A 15,707-nucleotide genomic window follows, 5' to 3' on the forward strand; every position below is an offset into this window, starting at 1 on the left:
AGAAGAGCATGCTTCTGGAAGGAAGTGACCATTTTTGTCAAAAAAGGAAAAGTGGATGGAGATAAGCATTTTCAAGAGCATTTGCAACACAGTGGTAGGAAAACAAAACAAAACTTCCCTGAAGGAAACAACACAAAAGCAGATTGACTTCAGAATGGATACAGTATCCACTCGAATACCATGTAACAGAAAAAAGTGAGAATTACACACATCAACATGGGTATTCCTTAAAAACATGCTGAGCAAAAGAAGTACACCATAAAGCAATCCACTGGAAGAATCTCATGTGCATAGTTTCCTAAAGAGGTAAAACTAAACAGCACATGGTAGGTGATAAAACTATAAATAAAAGCAAGGGAATAATTCAGCATGAAATTCAGGGTGGAGGTTATCTGCAAGAAGTGCAGAGGTTATCTTACAAGAGAAAAGCAAAATGATATCAGAGAAGGGTTCACCATGGCCAGTTCTAGGATTCCGGTAAAGCTGGATTACTTAAACCAGATGGTGGTGATTTTATGACTATAAACTGCATATCTGCTATCTATATACATGTATATGTATCTATTATATATATACATGTATATGTATCTATTATAGGTGTGTGTGTGTATATATATATATATATACACACAGAAATCTGATAGAACTTATTTCACAATTTAGATTTTTAAAGGAAATGGAATAATCAAAATGTTCTTGTGTTCATAAAATACATAATAAACACAAAAAGCATTATGCAATTTAAAAGCAATGACAAAAATCAAGATAGCGATATCCTTTGAATAGCATAGGCAATGGGAGAAGAAGATAAGTCATGCTCTTTCTTGAACTTGTGTGCTTTGGGCTATAGGATAAACATATATAAATAAAAGTACTTGGAACTGGCTTTCAAATATGGCTTAGGTATAGGCCTATTTAAAGATAACCAGAGTCAGTTATATTGTTACTATCTCAAACCTTCATATCCCTTTATGTCACAAATACACAGATATAAGGGAACTTGTTAAGACTATAGTATTTATGTACTAGGAATGGTGACCTGTCAAAGGGTATGTATGCTACAGCTCCTGTTTTAACTATATTATTGTAATCTACTTAAAGTAAAGTGAAAATTGATATCTTTGTAACAGAATAGTAACTTGGTCCATAATTATTTCCTCATTCCTGGCAACTACAAGAAAAGAAAATTTTGCATCTTTGTCTTCTGGTAATATGCCCAGCATTCAGAGGGAGAAAATGCACTGGCAATGAAGAAACAGGAAAATAAATTAATACCAGAGAGGTGAGACTTCCATTTCTATTTTTCAATTAATTTTTTTTAAATTTTGAGATAATTATAGATTCACATGCAGTTATAAGACATAAAAGAGAGTGATCTGCACCCTTTATTCAACAGCAGTCCTTGGTAACATCTTACAGAAGTAAAAAATATCATAACCAGGATATTGACATTGATAAAGTGAACACACAGAACACTTTCGTCACCACAGGGATCCTTCATGTTGATTTTTATAGTGTTATAAAAATGGTATGAGTTACATGCTAGTGATAGCATGTGTTTTTCAAGGAATCATTTATGATGAATCTAGAAAGACTGTAAGTGACTCTGATAGAGATACTGGCATTTAGCTTCTTATTATGGCAACCTCAATCTCATTCTCATTTGAGTGCATGAACTAGTTGATAATGTGCCTCAAATCTCTTTATCATCTCTTCTTCATCTCCAGTCCCCCTTCTCCTCTACAAAGTAGTGAGCATATGATGATATGTATTTCGCAGGAGAAGAATGAAGCACGTATTTTATCCCATTTCTCTTCCTATCTTCAATGCTCAAAAGAAAAAAAAATACTAAAATCTCCCACTATGAATCAAAATACCTCTCTTTGTGTTCATAACACTCACTCCAAGGCTATTGAGAATGGAGTATTTTTCTAGAGTCTCATATAATAGAGAGTTTTATCTTCTTATTTGCCAAGCTGTGGAGTCACAAAGACCAGCTTTTCTGCCTGGCAAGCTTCCAGACAGCTCACTATGCACAGCTCTAGTTCAAATCTCTATGCTGTTAATACAACAGCAACCACCTTTGGAAACTAGAGGCCTAAAGATTCACCAAGTTTGGAATCTTGAGAGAGGGAAAATGGCAGCATTGACCAGAATGGTGGTTTCCAAACTGTGGATTTCTTTGAGTTAGATGAGTCAAGGAAAAAAAGAGGGGCAGAGAGCTAAAGTGGGCAAGCTTTAATCTCCACAAATGTGTTTTAAGCAGAGTAGATACATACTTTTGTGTTAATATAATATTAGAGTCTGGCTGCTAAAACAAAGTTTAAAAAATAATGCTAGAAATGTTTATGGTGTTATCTGGACCAAGTCCAGGGTCTGGTCACTTAGTGTTACACAGCGTTGCTCTTCTGAGTCCCTGGTTACCCACCTACCCTCTCACTTCCCCAAGATGCCCTAACAGGAAGGATGTGAAAAGTGGCAGGGAGATCTCATGAAATCAGGGATTTAAAGAGCCCTAAAGATCAATTAGCGTGTGATGTTTTGGAGAAGGAGATTTTCAACCAGTTCAGATACAGAAGATAACAAAGACTCTTATTTTTTGTTTCCGGGTTTTCACAGTTACATTCTGGAAAGATTTTAGCTCCCTAGAGATTCTATAGAACAGATCCATGTAAAAACACTTTGCATTGTATTATCACCTTTTTCAAAAAAAGAAATACAAGACGAGTACCTTAAAACATGACCAAAGTTAAACCACTGAACTGTTTCAAGGATAAAGTTTAATGTAACAAACACAGGATGAATTATGATGGTATCATGAGAAAATAATGTTACCAAATATTCTTTCTCATTGTATAAGCTACAGGTAAAGAAGAAAACCCTCTTCTAGGTACTCCATGCTCACCTGGGTACTGAAGTTAACAGACATCATCAGTCCTGTCCCAGAATCTCTGGCCACCTGCAAACTGATTAAAGTGGCCTTCCTATGAGCCACTGGCAGCCGAGAACCCACAGAAAAATACATGAGGCTTGGAGGTTCGTCACTCTGTAAGAATTTAATCGGTGCAAATCTGGCACTATTGTTTATTGCTGCTCCAGCACTTACTTCATACAGTTCCACAAAAAAAGGCATTTCAACATGAGGTATCTGACAAGTAGAAAATGAGAAAAGAAGGATGATTACCAATGTTCCTATTTTTATCTAACTCTGATATTAAGAAATAATTTTATTTATATACATAATTATAAAAATAAATATACATCTGGAGATACATTCCATATAATCACAGGATTAAGTTCTTATGTTAGATTACCACAGGGCTTATTTTTTCAGATTTTCCTGAAGAAACACCTTTACTCTCTCTGGGTAAGTGCCTTACTAGAAAATCGCTGTCAGGAGACAAACTTTGTGTACTTTGATATGCAAAGAGATAAATAAAACCTATCATACAATGAAATGTTATTTAGAAGTTAAAAGGAATGGGACGCCTGGGTGGCTCTGTTGGTTAAGTGACTACCTTCGGCTCAGGTCATGATCCTCAAGTCCCAGGATCGAGTCCCATATCGGGCTCCCTGCTCGGCAGGGAGTCTGCTTCTCTCTCTGACCCTCCCACTTCTCATGTTCATTCTCTCTCTCACACTCTCTCTCTCAAATAAATAAATAAAATCTTAAAAAAAAAAAAAGTTAAAGGAATGAACCATTTCAGTACTTTTCACTGTGGATGGATCTGAAAACATGCTAATGAGTAAAAAGAATCAAGATGCATAATGATGTATATAGCACAATACAATAAATATAAAGTTTAAAATTAAAGCTTACTACATAATGTTAATAGATACACATTTATGTAAAGATTTAAAAACAATATTGGCTCCTAGTTATGGAATGAATAACTCATGGGAATGAAAGGCACAGCACAGGGAATACAGTCAGTGGTACTGTGATGGTGTTGTCCGGTCACAGATGGTAGATACACTTGTGAGCATGGTGTAATGTATGGAAATGTTGAATGACTATGTGGTACACCTGAAATTAATGTAACATTGTGTGTCAACCATACTCAAATAAAAAATTAAAATAAAATAACAATTGACAAAAATACTTATAAATAAAAAACAACCCCTCAAAATATCACTGACAGCAGTTGGCCTGGGTGGAGGGTTGGCTTGGGGTTAGGGCAGGATATGGAGTTCGAGAAAGATGCTGAGAATAGGGGAGAAAGAGAGCTCCAACTTTGTAAGATTTTATTTTATTTTTTAAAAGATTTTATTTATTTATTTGACAGACAGAGATCACAAGTAGGCAGAGAGGCAGGCAGAGAGAGAACAGAGGAAGCAGGTTCCCTGCTGAGCAGAAAGCCCGATGCAGGGCTTAATCCCAGGACCCTGGGATCATGACCTGAACCGAAGACAGAGGCTTTAACCCACTGAGCCATACAGGTGTCGCTTTATTTTTATTTTTAAAGGATTATGTGGAAATATGAACAAATAGTGATAATAGTCAATTCTCTAATTTTATATATTGTTCAAAATTTCCCCCATTTCAGTATCAAATAAGACTAAATTTAGTCTGCTGGTTATAGTTTGTCATGTTTCATCTCAGTTCTTTCTTAACAATCTCCAAAATTTTATTCTCTAATGCCTGAATTAAATTTGTAACATACTGTTACTCACCTGTTTTTACTTATTCACTCTTACACAGTAACATAAAAATCTTAGCTTTCTGGCATAACTCAAAGAAGCTAAGCTGATATATTTTTCAACTACATGTGTCATTGTCTAGTTTGATATAATGCATTATTTTTACCTATTAGGGGCCTTATTCATCATTTGTTTTGTGATTATTTTAAGGAAAATCCTTACATCATGAAATAATACAACACACTTCAATAAAATCCAAGAGTAAGTCAAATCTTAATCATACAGCAAATGAACTTAACCTCATTTCATTATCTGAAGAAATATATTTAGCTTCCCCATGGCACATATCACTCTTTACCTGATCAACTGTCAGTAGTATTGAAATGTGGAGATAATAGTACTCATCTCATTTTTGAGAAACCAAATTTGGCAAATACAATAAACTAAAATACTAGGAAAGTATGGGTAACTAATTCAAGAATTATTATTCCCTAATGGCTCAGTAAGCTTGAAATCACAAAAATTTCATGTAACTAAGGATGTCAGCATAGTATGCTCAACACAGACTCTTGCCTTTTTTTTTCCCCAGTGAAATATTTCTTTGCTTTTTGATGATGATGAGAATGGTACTTACAACAACTTAGAGTCAAAAGAATATGTTATAATCTAAGTAAAGTACTATCTAAAACTGAATAACATGCAGATGGGTACCAACACATAATTAGACTAGAGACAAATGAATCTTCCAGTCTTGTAACAAAATACTCTATTCAAACAAGATGCCTGAATTATACTGGGAAACCAAAACTCACAGAACACATCTATACCTCCCTAAACTTAAACATGACTTGGAAACCTCACAAGAACTTATTTCATGTATAACGGCTGTAAGTTCCTTTCCTAGTTAGGTCAGAAACCTTCCAGGGTAAGCGTTTGCTCAACTAGTATAAAATTGTTTTTCATGACCCTAGATCTGCTCAGAAGCAGACAAAATAATAATAAAATAATATCTTACTTATTTACATATTTCTTAAAATATTTGCAACAACAAATGTTTAAATAATGTTTACTTTAAACAGATTTTGTGGGTGAAGAGATGCCTCCTAAATTAATTCACTATCATCTTTACACATTTTGCTAGTATAGAACCAATCAATAAAGCAGAAGGGAAAGGGGAAATGGTCTAGAATTCAAAAGACAAGTTCTAATCTTGGCCAAGTAACTTACTTGGGAAAGTTACCTAAATTCTTTGTAACTTCAAAATGAAAATAGTGGATAACTGTGGAAATGATTATTAGAGATATGACAGAGTAGAAAAACTTCATGGGGCACCTGGGTGGCTCAGTCAGTAGAGCAGCTGCCTTAGGCTCAGGTCCTAGTCCCACAGTCCTGGGATTGAGCCCTGCATTGTGCTTCCTGCTTGGCGGAGAGCCTGCTTCTCCCTCTCCCTCTGCCTGCTGCTCTGCCTACTTGTGCTCTCTATCTCTTTGTCAAACAAATAAAATCTTTAAACAAACAAACAAACAAACTTCATGTTGAGGGTTGGGAGACTGGACTGAAATTAGAAGAAACCACCATTAATCAGTGATGTCATTCTATGGATGAATGTGTTTGCTGTGTTGTGTTGCTGTGTTGTAATAACTCTGTAACCACAGTGTTAATGTAGTTACTACCCAAGCCACTGATTTGTCTTGGGTTCCATTTCCATCCGTTCTGAATAATAAAAATTATTATTTATTATAATTATATAATTATCATTATATCTCTTATGAAGGGGCAACTCCCTCTAAGAACTGTGCAAGGAACTTCTCTCATTCATGATCTCATTTAATCTACAGTGCTATCATTAAGCCCATGAAACACAGGAGGCTCAGGGAGGCTAAGCAACTTGTCATGTCACTCAGCTCATTAGCTGAAGAACTAAGATTTAAACCAAGTCTACTATCATCAGAGTCCAAGCTCTTACCACCATTTTCCTAAAGAAGTTCAGTATCCTTGAAGCCCTTCTTTATGTAAACATGTAGAGATGTTCCTTAGGTCTGCTGGGACCTCCAAATAATCTCTCAGAGCCTACTATGGAAAAACATGGCCACAGAACCAGTCTCATTTACATCTGTAAGTATCAGTTTATCAAACAAAGAAAGAAGAATTTAAATGAGATAAAGTCATGTTCCTTCTGGTCACAAAATGTGAGATGTTAAAATGCATATTAGAAGCTCACAGTATATTTTTATACTGTGAAAATATCTTTTCATTCCCCTAAGAATATAACTTTCTTCCTTTTAAATTTCCTTTTCCTGCAACTAGAATGTGTATCACTCTTACTTATGCTTTGCCTTTTAACAGCTGGGAAGACGATGAAAAAGCAAAATGCTTTGAAAATTAGCTGCTTCTCAGGATGCAGAAGAAAACTCAACTCTATGATTGGAGTATTATTACATTGGGAAGATAAATAGGTGAAACCAAATTCTTTCTCTTATGTAACTGGAACTACTTAGCAATGGGTTTAGCAGCATTTCCCTAGTTAGGAAAAAGGATATACACAGCATTCTATGTACTACCCACAACATTCTCTTAATCCATAATTATAATGTCTTTAGTAGCTAGGGCTTCCCTGGGTATCTCTCACCAGTAGGGCAAGCTCAGAGGAAGCAATCTCCTCTCCCACCTACAACTCTACCCAGCCTATTTCTCTTCCTTTCAGCTTCTCCAAGACCACCCCTTAGTTTAGCTCTTTTCTTTTCCCTCTCTCTCCTGCATGTAGAGACCTCTTTCAAATGAGATCAAAGCTCAATTTCTCTTTTAGGATCTTTACTACTATACCTGCTTACTGTCACAAGGTATTTCCACTCCATGAAAATCATTTTTATCTCCAAATACAAACTAGTCTCACTGTACAAGAACCAAGTCAGCAAAAGACTGATAAAGGGATTTATCTAAACAGTATTATAGGATTGAACTGACTTTCATCTCAAAAGTTTTCTTCTTACAATGATAAGGTTGACATCTGTATTTGAGATAGATATTTTGAGTCTCATGAGATCCATCCAATATTCTAACTCACCAAAAATCGTATTTGAGATAAAATGCACAACAGAATTCTCAGTAACTCCTGTAGGCAGCATGAGGATGAAGGGAGGAATGTAAAGATGAAAAAAAAGTGTTCTAATTTTCAAGCAGGTGGGAGTCGAATAGTCAATATAAAATATGTACAATAAGTTTTTACACTATATATTACTGGTAACTTCCATTAAAAAAGGTATAAAGTCTTTGTAAATGTAGAGAAATAAGAATTCTAACTGGAGGGGTTCCTGGGTGACTCTGTTGGTTAAGTGTCCAACTCTTGATTTTGGCTCAGGTTGTGATATCAGGGTCCTGAGATCAAGTCCTGCATCAGGGTCTATGTTGCCCATGGAACCTGCTTAAGATTCTCTCTCCCTCTGCCCATCCCCCCACTCATGCTCTCTCGCGCGCGTGCTCTCTCTCTCTCTCTCTCTCTCTCGGAGGGGGGGAGTGAATTCTAACTGCAGATATCAGGGAGGCATCTTAAAGGAAGTGGTATTTTGATTAGTCCCTAAGGGAGAGTCAGGAAACATGAACTTGTGGGGGCTGAAGTCACAAAATTACTGAAAAATGCCTAGAAGAGGACTTAAGTAAGTGTTTTCAAGCAGAATAACTTCATCAAATGTTTTGAATATTGAAATTTCAGTGCAATAGAATTAACAGCTAATGAAATTTTTCTTAAGAAAAGTAACATATGGGACGCCTGGGTGGCTCAGTTGGTTGAGCGGCTGCCTTTGGCTTGGGTCATGATCCCAGTGTCCTGGGATCGAGTCCCATATCGGGCTCCTTGCTCAGCAGGGAGCCTGCTTCCCCCTCTGCCTCTGCCTGCCTCTCTGCCTACTTGTGATCTCTCTCTCTCTAACAAATAAATAAATAAAATTTAAAAAAAAAGTAAAGTAAAATATGATAAAGTGGTATATTAAATTAAAAAAAATCAGTGGGAATTTAATACTTCAAAAAAATTTTTTCCTAGCTCTATCACTACCCAAGGTGACCCACAGCAGGAGTACCTTTGCCAACCATCAACTCCCATGCATATCTTTAGATTTGCATATATTTAGATTTCCAAAACTCTTTCTGGTGAAAGAAATCAATTCCTTGGACAGTAGTTGATTAGATGTCTTAGATCAGGAAAAATCAAGATGGCTATGGAACATATATATTATTGATATAAAGAAAAAATACTTCCAGAGAGTTTTAAAGTAATATGAAAAGACAAAAGATCACCATAACAAGACTCCAGTGGCCATGCCATGGCTACTTGAATAGCAAAAGGAAAGCCATTCAATAAGTAATTAAAATTAATTGATAGACAAAGAGTGTATTATGCTAAGAGAAATAAGTCAGACAGAGAAAGACAAATACCTTATGATTTCACCACTTGTATGTGGAATCTAAAAAACAAAATAAAATGAACAAAAAAACCAAAAAAGCAGAAACAGACCCATAAATACAGAGAACAACCTGGTTGTTGCCAGAGAGGAAGGGGTTGGGGAGATAGGCAATGTGGGTAAAAGGGAGTAGGAGATACACACTCCGGTTATGGAATGAATAAGTCACAGGGATGAATGATACTGCATAAGGAATATAGCCAATGATATTATAATAGCATTATATGATGACTAATGGTAGCTATACTTGCAGTGAGCATAGTATAATGTATAGACTTGTTAAATCACTATGTTGTACTTGAAACTAATGTAGCATTGTGTCAATAAAAAATAAAAAATTTTTAATTAAAAAAATTTGAGTCTATAACAGTACCTAAAGGAGAATAGTTACTGTAGTGTATAAAAAAGTGGTTATAATAGAAAATAAGTGTAAATATAATAGTATGTACTCAATGTTTAATTAATTTTAATTTGAAGAAGAGTGTTAACATACCTGGACATCTAGGCCTTTGATTAAGCATGTGTTCATTTATTAAAGGATGATAAATATTCTTTCTATATGTAAGTAGGAAGGAGCTAACAAAAAATTGTGAATAAAATAATCCTTCCAAGAAAAAGTAAGAATTGTACCAACAATAGCAGTAAAGTATTAGGACCTATTAAACACACATAAATGAAGATGAAAGCAAGTCAGAAGTGAAAGAATGCTGGTAGTTGCATGTAAGTTGGAAGATTACACAACTCTGCATTCCATTGTCACAGAAGAGATGAGCTAAAAGAGGTGTAATAAGAACACAGATTCATTATCTCATCTTTTATGAGATGAAGTCTCTAGGGTGCCCTCCTAAATATAACAAGATACCAAAAAGGCAGCACATATTTCTAACACCTCTAATAGACCAGCTCCATATTCAAGAGCAATAGCGCAGAGGTGCCTGGGTGGCTCAGTCAGCTAAGCATCTGCCTTTGGCTCAGATCATGATCCCAGTGTCCTAGGATCAAGCCCTGAAAAGGGCTCCCGGCTCAGTGCAGAATCTGCCTCTCCCTCTCCCTCTGCCCCTCCACCCCTGCTTGTGCACTCTCTCTCTCTCAAATAAGTAAAATCTTTAAAAAAGAGAGAGACAGAGAGTAATAGGCCAATAGTTAATGTAAAGCCGATCCCGCCAAGTCCAAAGAACAAATCATTCTGGAGAAAACATATGGTGTTAAGAAAAATCAACCTATAAGGCATAAATTTAAAAAATATATACATAATGATCTAACAAGTGAAGTCCCAAAATAGATCCCAACCAGATGATCAGCAATTCTCATTTGAAACAACTTTAGACAAGAACCAGGACCCATAATCCTAAAAAAGAACAAAGTGGCAATAACCACGAATATGTCATCTTTGGAAGTAAGTATTATTTCTCTTTTGGAACCAGTAAAATTATTAAAATTTTAATTCTTATAAAAGGTATGAAAATAGTATGTATGAAAGGTATGAAAAGGAAGGCATGAAAATAAGCATTACTGTTAACCTCAGAGAAGATCAATGTAACTGGTACAGTAATCCTCAGAAAGTGAAAAAATAAGTAGAGAAAAAAATGAAAAAAAAATCTACAATATTGCTATTTAGAATGGGTTTAAGCATAGTTACATGTTCTGAAAAAATTGTATTTGTGCATGTTTCTTCTGCAGTTTAAAAGAAACCATGGTACTTTTGAACATTCATAAGATTATTCCTAGTTTTTGTATTAAATATCTGAATTTAATAAACTAAGAGAGTAGACAGAAAAAACAATATATTGAGTGCTCGTTATGTATTAAATTATCACATTAAAAAAAGGTCACACACATTTACTAAATGACTTAAGCTCTGGTAAGTTGGCAGTGACTAATACCATATGACTAATGCAGATTCCTATGGAAAGGCAGGAGCATGCTTGCTTCCTAAGTGCCATGAGCAACACGAATGCACAGAAATTTATCCAAAAGCCCACCAAGCATAGCCTCAGGGCTTTTTTAGTAAATCAAAACTGAACTCTTTAACCAAATATGAATAAAGAATGAGAAAACTTTCATTCTATGAATAAAATCTATGGATATAATGTGATTTGGCCAAAACTACAAGTATGACAAGAACATGACATTAAACATTCAGAGTAATCAGAGATGTGTTTTTTTTTTCCCAGAATGTTAATCTGGATGAAAAGAGGTCAAGGGATCATTCACACAATGAGCAACTGGTCTAGGAAGAATCTTGGAAATGACAAAAAAATAGAAACGGAGAAAACGGATGAGGTTTTTCTTTTATTATTGAGATATTATTGACATACAACATTGTATTAGTTCTAGGTGCACATCTCAAAAATTCATAATGTAATAATTTGTAAATCTTAAGTCTTACCCAGAAAAGAGATTTAGATATTATGGTCAGGTGAGACACAAAGAATCTCTATATCACCAATGTGTAAATTTCAATAAAATGATTTTAAAATTACTAATTCTAAAGAAATGTAATTAGAAGTTGAAAATACAGTCCCTCATCCTTTCTTACCTTCCCTGATTTGAGCTCAATGGTGATCACGCACTTTGTTTGACCCACCATACAGGCTGTGGTCCCTGACACAGAGAGAAGTTCATCCATCAGGTTCACACCATCTTTCTTGAGCACGGCCGCTGTTTTGTTAAATGTGACCCGCCAGAAGACCCGGACATCTTCAAAGGCCCTAGGAACAAAGCAAAACCCATGCAAATGTGTCTAATGCAGAATGTGTCATCACTGTGCTTAAGTGTACTCCTTCCTCCCAAAGCACAGCACTTCTGGGACCACTGATAAAGCTGAAAGTAACCAGTTCTCATTACCGTTAAGAAATTAACGCCAGCGTTTATGTGGCATTCTTCCACCACACTCTATTCAATACTGTTCTTTTTTTTTTAAAGATTTTATTTATTTATTTGACAGACAGAGATCACAAGTAGGCAGAGAGGCAGGCAGAGAGAGAGAGAGGGAAGCAGGCTTCTCGCTGAGCAGAGAGCCCGATGCGGGACTCGATCCCAGGACCCTGAGACCATGACCTGAGCCGAAGGCAGAGGCTTTAACCCACTGAGCCACCCAGGCGCCCCAATACTAAGTTATTTCTTAAACTACTATGTATCAAGGGAAACAAATAATACTTTTCTGCCTACTATGCCTATTGTGTATCAGAAATATGAAAAAAAAAATTAGAGAGTACCCCTGCCTTCAAGTAAATGTTCTTCACTTGTTGAGAAATCTTCTAAAGGAAACACACTACTGTTAAAAATGGTTGTTGTTATAAAAATAAAGGGCAGGGGATGACCTACATTTCCAGAGAATTTAGGCCCAAAATGGAAAAGGTCATTTATCTCCATGTACATGGGTATATACCAAATGCACATCTGTGGTGAGCATTTGGAAGATGGGTACTGTAGAGTATTAAGTTGCAAGCAACATTTTGGTACTTCCAAGTTTCCCTGACATTAAACGGTGACATAGGCAGAGCAATCAGAGAATAGTAGATATGCTGAAGTGAAGACTTACATAAGCTGACATCTGTATGGCACTTTATGAAGTCCAAAATATTCAAGGTGGCCCTAGGTTATACTCATTAACCAAGTGTGTTAAATTCAAAGATTAAGAATGAGAGCAAACAAAACAAAACCCCCCAAAAACGAGAGCATCTGAACCCTGACATACCAAATTCCATGCTACCTTCTATTAGCATTTCATCCTATCTTTTACCATTTTATGAATCCAAATTGGATACTGTACAGACACATAGGATGTTACATCTTCTACATACATGTCAGCATACCTGTTGGGTTGCCTTGTGACGGTAAGATGCAGTCTGTTCTTATCCGCCCCTTCTCCCAGCTCCAGTCCACTCTGGGACTCCTCACTGAATCCTACAATGCCATTGTGAAGATCACTCCCTGAGAAGAAAAATGGAGGGTTATAATGAAAATACAGAAAGGGAAATTAGAGAATCGATTCCATTTACTATAGCACCAAGAACCATAAGATACCTGGGAATAAACCTAAAGAAAGAGGTAAAGGATCTGTACTCAAGGAACTAAAGAACACTCATGAAAGAAATTGAAGAAAACACAAAAAGATGGAAGACTGTTCCATGCTCTTGGATCCGAAGAATAAACATTGTTAAAATGTCTATACTCCCTAGAGCAATCTATACTTTTAATGCCATTCTGATCAAAATTCCACCAGTATTTTTCAAAGAGCTGGAGCAAATAATCCTAAAATTTGTATGGAATCAGAAGAGACTCCGAATTGCTAAGGACATGTTGAAAAACAAAAACAAAACTGGCGGCATTATGTTACCTGATTTCAAGCTTTACTACAAAGCTGTGATCACCAAGAAAACATGGTACTGGCATAAAAACAGATACATAGACCAGTGGAATAGAGTAGAGAGCCCAGATATGGACCCTCAACTCTATGGTCAAATAATCTTTGTCAAAAAAGGAAAAAATATACAGTGGAAAAAAGACAGTCTCTTCAGTAAATGGTGCTGGGGAAACTGGACAGCGATATGTAGAAGAATGAAACTCGACCATTCTTTTACACCGTACACAAAGATAAACTCGAAATGGATAAAAGACCTCAACATGAGACAGGAATCCATCAGAATCCTAGAGGAGAACATAGGCAGTAACCTCTTCGATCAGCCACAGCAACTTCTTTCAAGATATGTCTCCAAAGGCAAAGGAAACAAAAGCGAAAATGAACTTTTGGGACTTCATCAAGATCAAAAGCTTCTGCACAGCAAAGGAAACAGTCAACAAAACAAAGAGGCAACCCACAGAATGGGAGAAGATATTTGCAAATGACAGTACAGACAAAAGGTTGATATCCAGGATCTATAAAGAACTTCTCAAACTCAACACACACAAAACAGATAATCCTATCAAAAAATGGGCAGAAGATATGAACAGACACTTTTCCAATGAAGACATACAAATGGCTATCAGACACATGAAAAAATGTTCATCATCACTAGCCATCAGGGAGATTCAAATTAAAACCACATTGAGATACCACCTGACACCAGTTAGAATGGCCAAAATTAGCAAGACAGGAAACAACGTGTGTTGGAGAGGATGTGGAGAAAGAGGAACCCTCTTACACTGTTGGTGGGAATGCAACTTGGTACAGCCACTTTGGAGAACAGTGTGGAGATTCCTGAAGAAATTAAAAATAGAGCTTCCCTATGATCCTGCAACTGCACTACTGGGCATTTACCCCAAAGATACAAATGTAGTGAAAAGAAGGGCCATCTGTACCCCCAATGTTTATAGCAGCAATGGCCACGGTCGCCAAACTGTGGAAAGAACCAAGATGCCCTTCAACGGACGAGTGGATAAGGAAGATGTGGTCCATATACACGATGGAGTATTATGCCTCCATCAGAAAGGATGAATACCCAACTTTTGTAGCAACATGGATGGGACTGGAAGAGATTATGCTGAGCGAAATAAGTCAAGCAGAGAGAGTCAATTATCATATGGTTTCACTTATTTGTGGAGTATAACAAAGAACATGGAGGACATGAGGAGATGGAGAGGAGAAGGGAGTCAAGGGAAATTGGAAGGGGAGATGAACCATGAGAGACTATGGACTCTGAAAAACAACCTGAGGGTTTGAAGGGGCAGGGGGTGGGAGGTTGGGGGAACCAGGTGGTGGGTAATAGGGAGGGCACGTATTGCATGGAGGACTGGGTGTGGTGCAAAAACAATGAATACTGTTACACTGAAAAGAAATTTAAAAAAATTAATTAATTAAAAAAAAATGGAGGGTTGTAATGTACCAAAGACTTTAAAAGATCTCCAGGGCTTCACTCTTCTTTCCAGCTCAGATGGTGTAAAAGTGAGAAATTACAAGTGAGGAGGGGGAGTTACAATTTTTAAAGATCTTTACTAAAATTAGAGTAGAATTGAAATTATAATATCAAAGTGGTTAACACTTGGAGAACATTAGACTGGAAGAAAGAAAACATCAAATCCTACTCCCCACACTGACATACATGCTCCTCTCTCTATAATGAGACTATTTTATTTTTGATAGTCCTTCACATTTTACATATGGGGACTGTTTAAAGTTATTATGTCCTACTGGACTAGCTATGATTTTATTTACAGCTGTATCCTCAGTATCAAGAGCAGTATACAGCATATTTTAAGTGTTCCATAAATATTTACTGAATAATGAACTCCATTTAACTGACTTACCTTCCCTATAAAAGCATTCATGTTATGCATTTGGTTATCTGCCCCAGAGAAAAACAGCACTGTTAATGAGCTTCCAAGCATCTCTGACTAAAAGAAACACCTCTGAGCAACATTTCAGGTTACATGCACTATCATACCACAAATTGTGTTTAAACTGGAACAAGCCTAGGGCCCACACTACACTGAAATTGTCACTCCAAATCTTTGCCAGCACACAAGCTAGCTTCTCAGACTAGAGAAATGCCAGTACATAGTTCCTGCTGCTTTCCATTTCCCAATGGCCCAGTTTTGCTAAGTGATCCTAAAAGCAATGATTCCTAAAGCCACAAGCTTTAAAATTGTACCCATCACTGCAAAACCTGA

The 15,707-nt window shown here is 36.5% G+C and overlaps 1 protein-coding gene across 1 annotated transcript in view; it reads right to left on the reverse strand.

Moving 5' to 3' along the window:
* ADGRV1 (adhesion G protein-coupled receptor V1) overlaps positions 1 to 15,707 on the reverse strand; it is a 515,461-nt gene that overhangs the window by 314,882 nt on the left and 184,872 nt on the right. The window contains exons 75-77 of the mRNA XM_046001147.1: positions 12,914 to 13,031; positions 11,635 to 11,806; positions 2,906 to 3,148 (exon numbers count right to left, since the gene is read on the reverse strand). Of these exons, the coding sequence (XP_045857103.1) occupies positions 2,906 to 3,148; positions 11,635 to 11,806; positions 12,914 to 13,031 (533 nt within the window). The remainder of the gene's footprint in view (positions 1 to 2,905; positions 3,149 to 11,634; positions 11,807 to 12,913; positions 13,032 to 15,707) is intronic.

The sequence above is a fragment of the Meles meles genome, chromosome 3 (genome assembly GCF_922984935.1).
Source record: "Meles meles chromosome 3, mMelMel3.1 paternal haplotype, whole genome shotgun sequence".
Lineage (NCBI taxonomy): Eukaryota > Metazoa > Chordata > Mammalia > Carnivora > Mustelidae > Meles > Meles meles.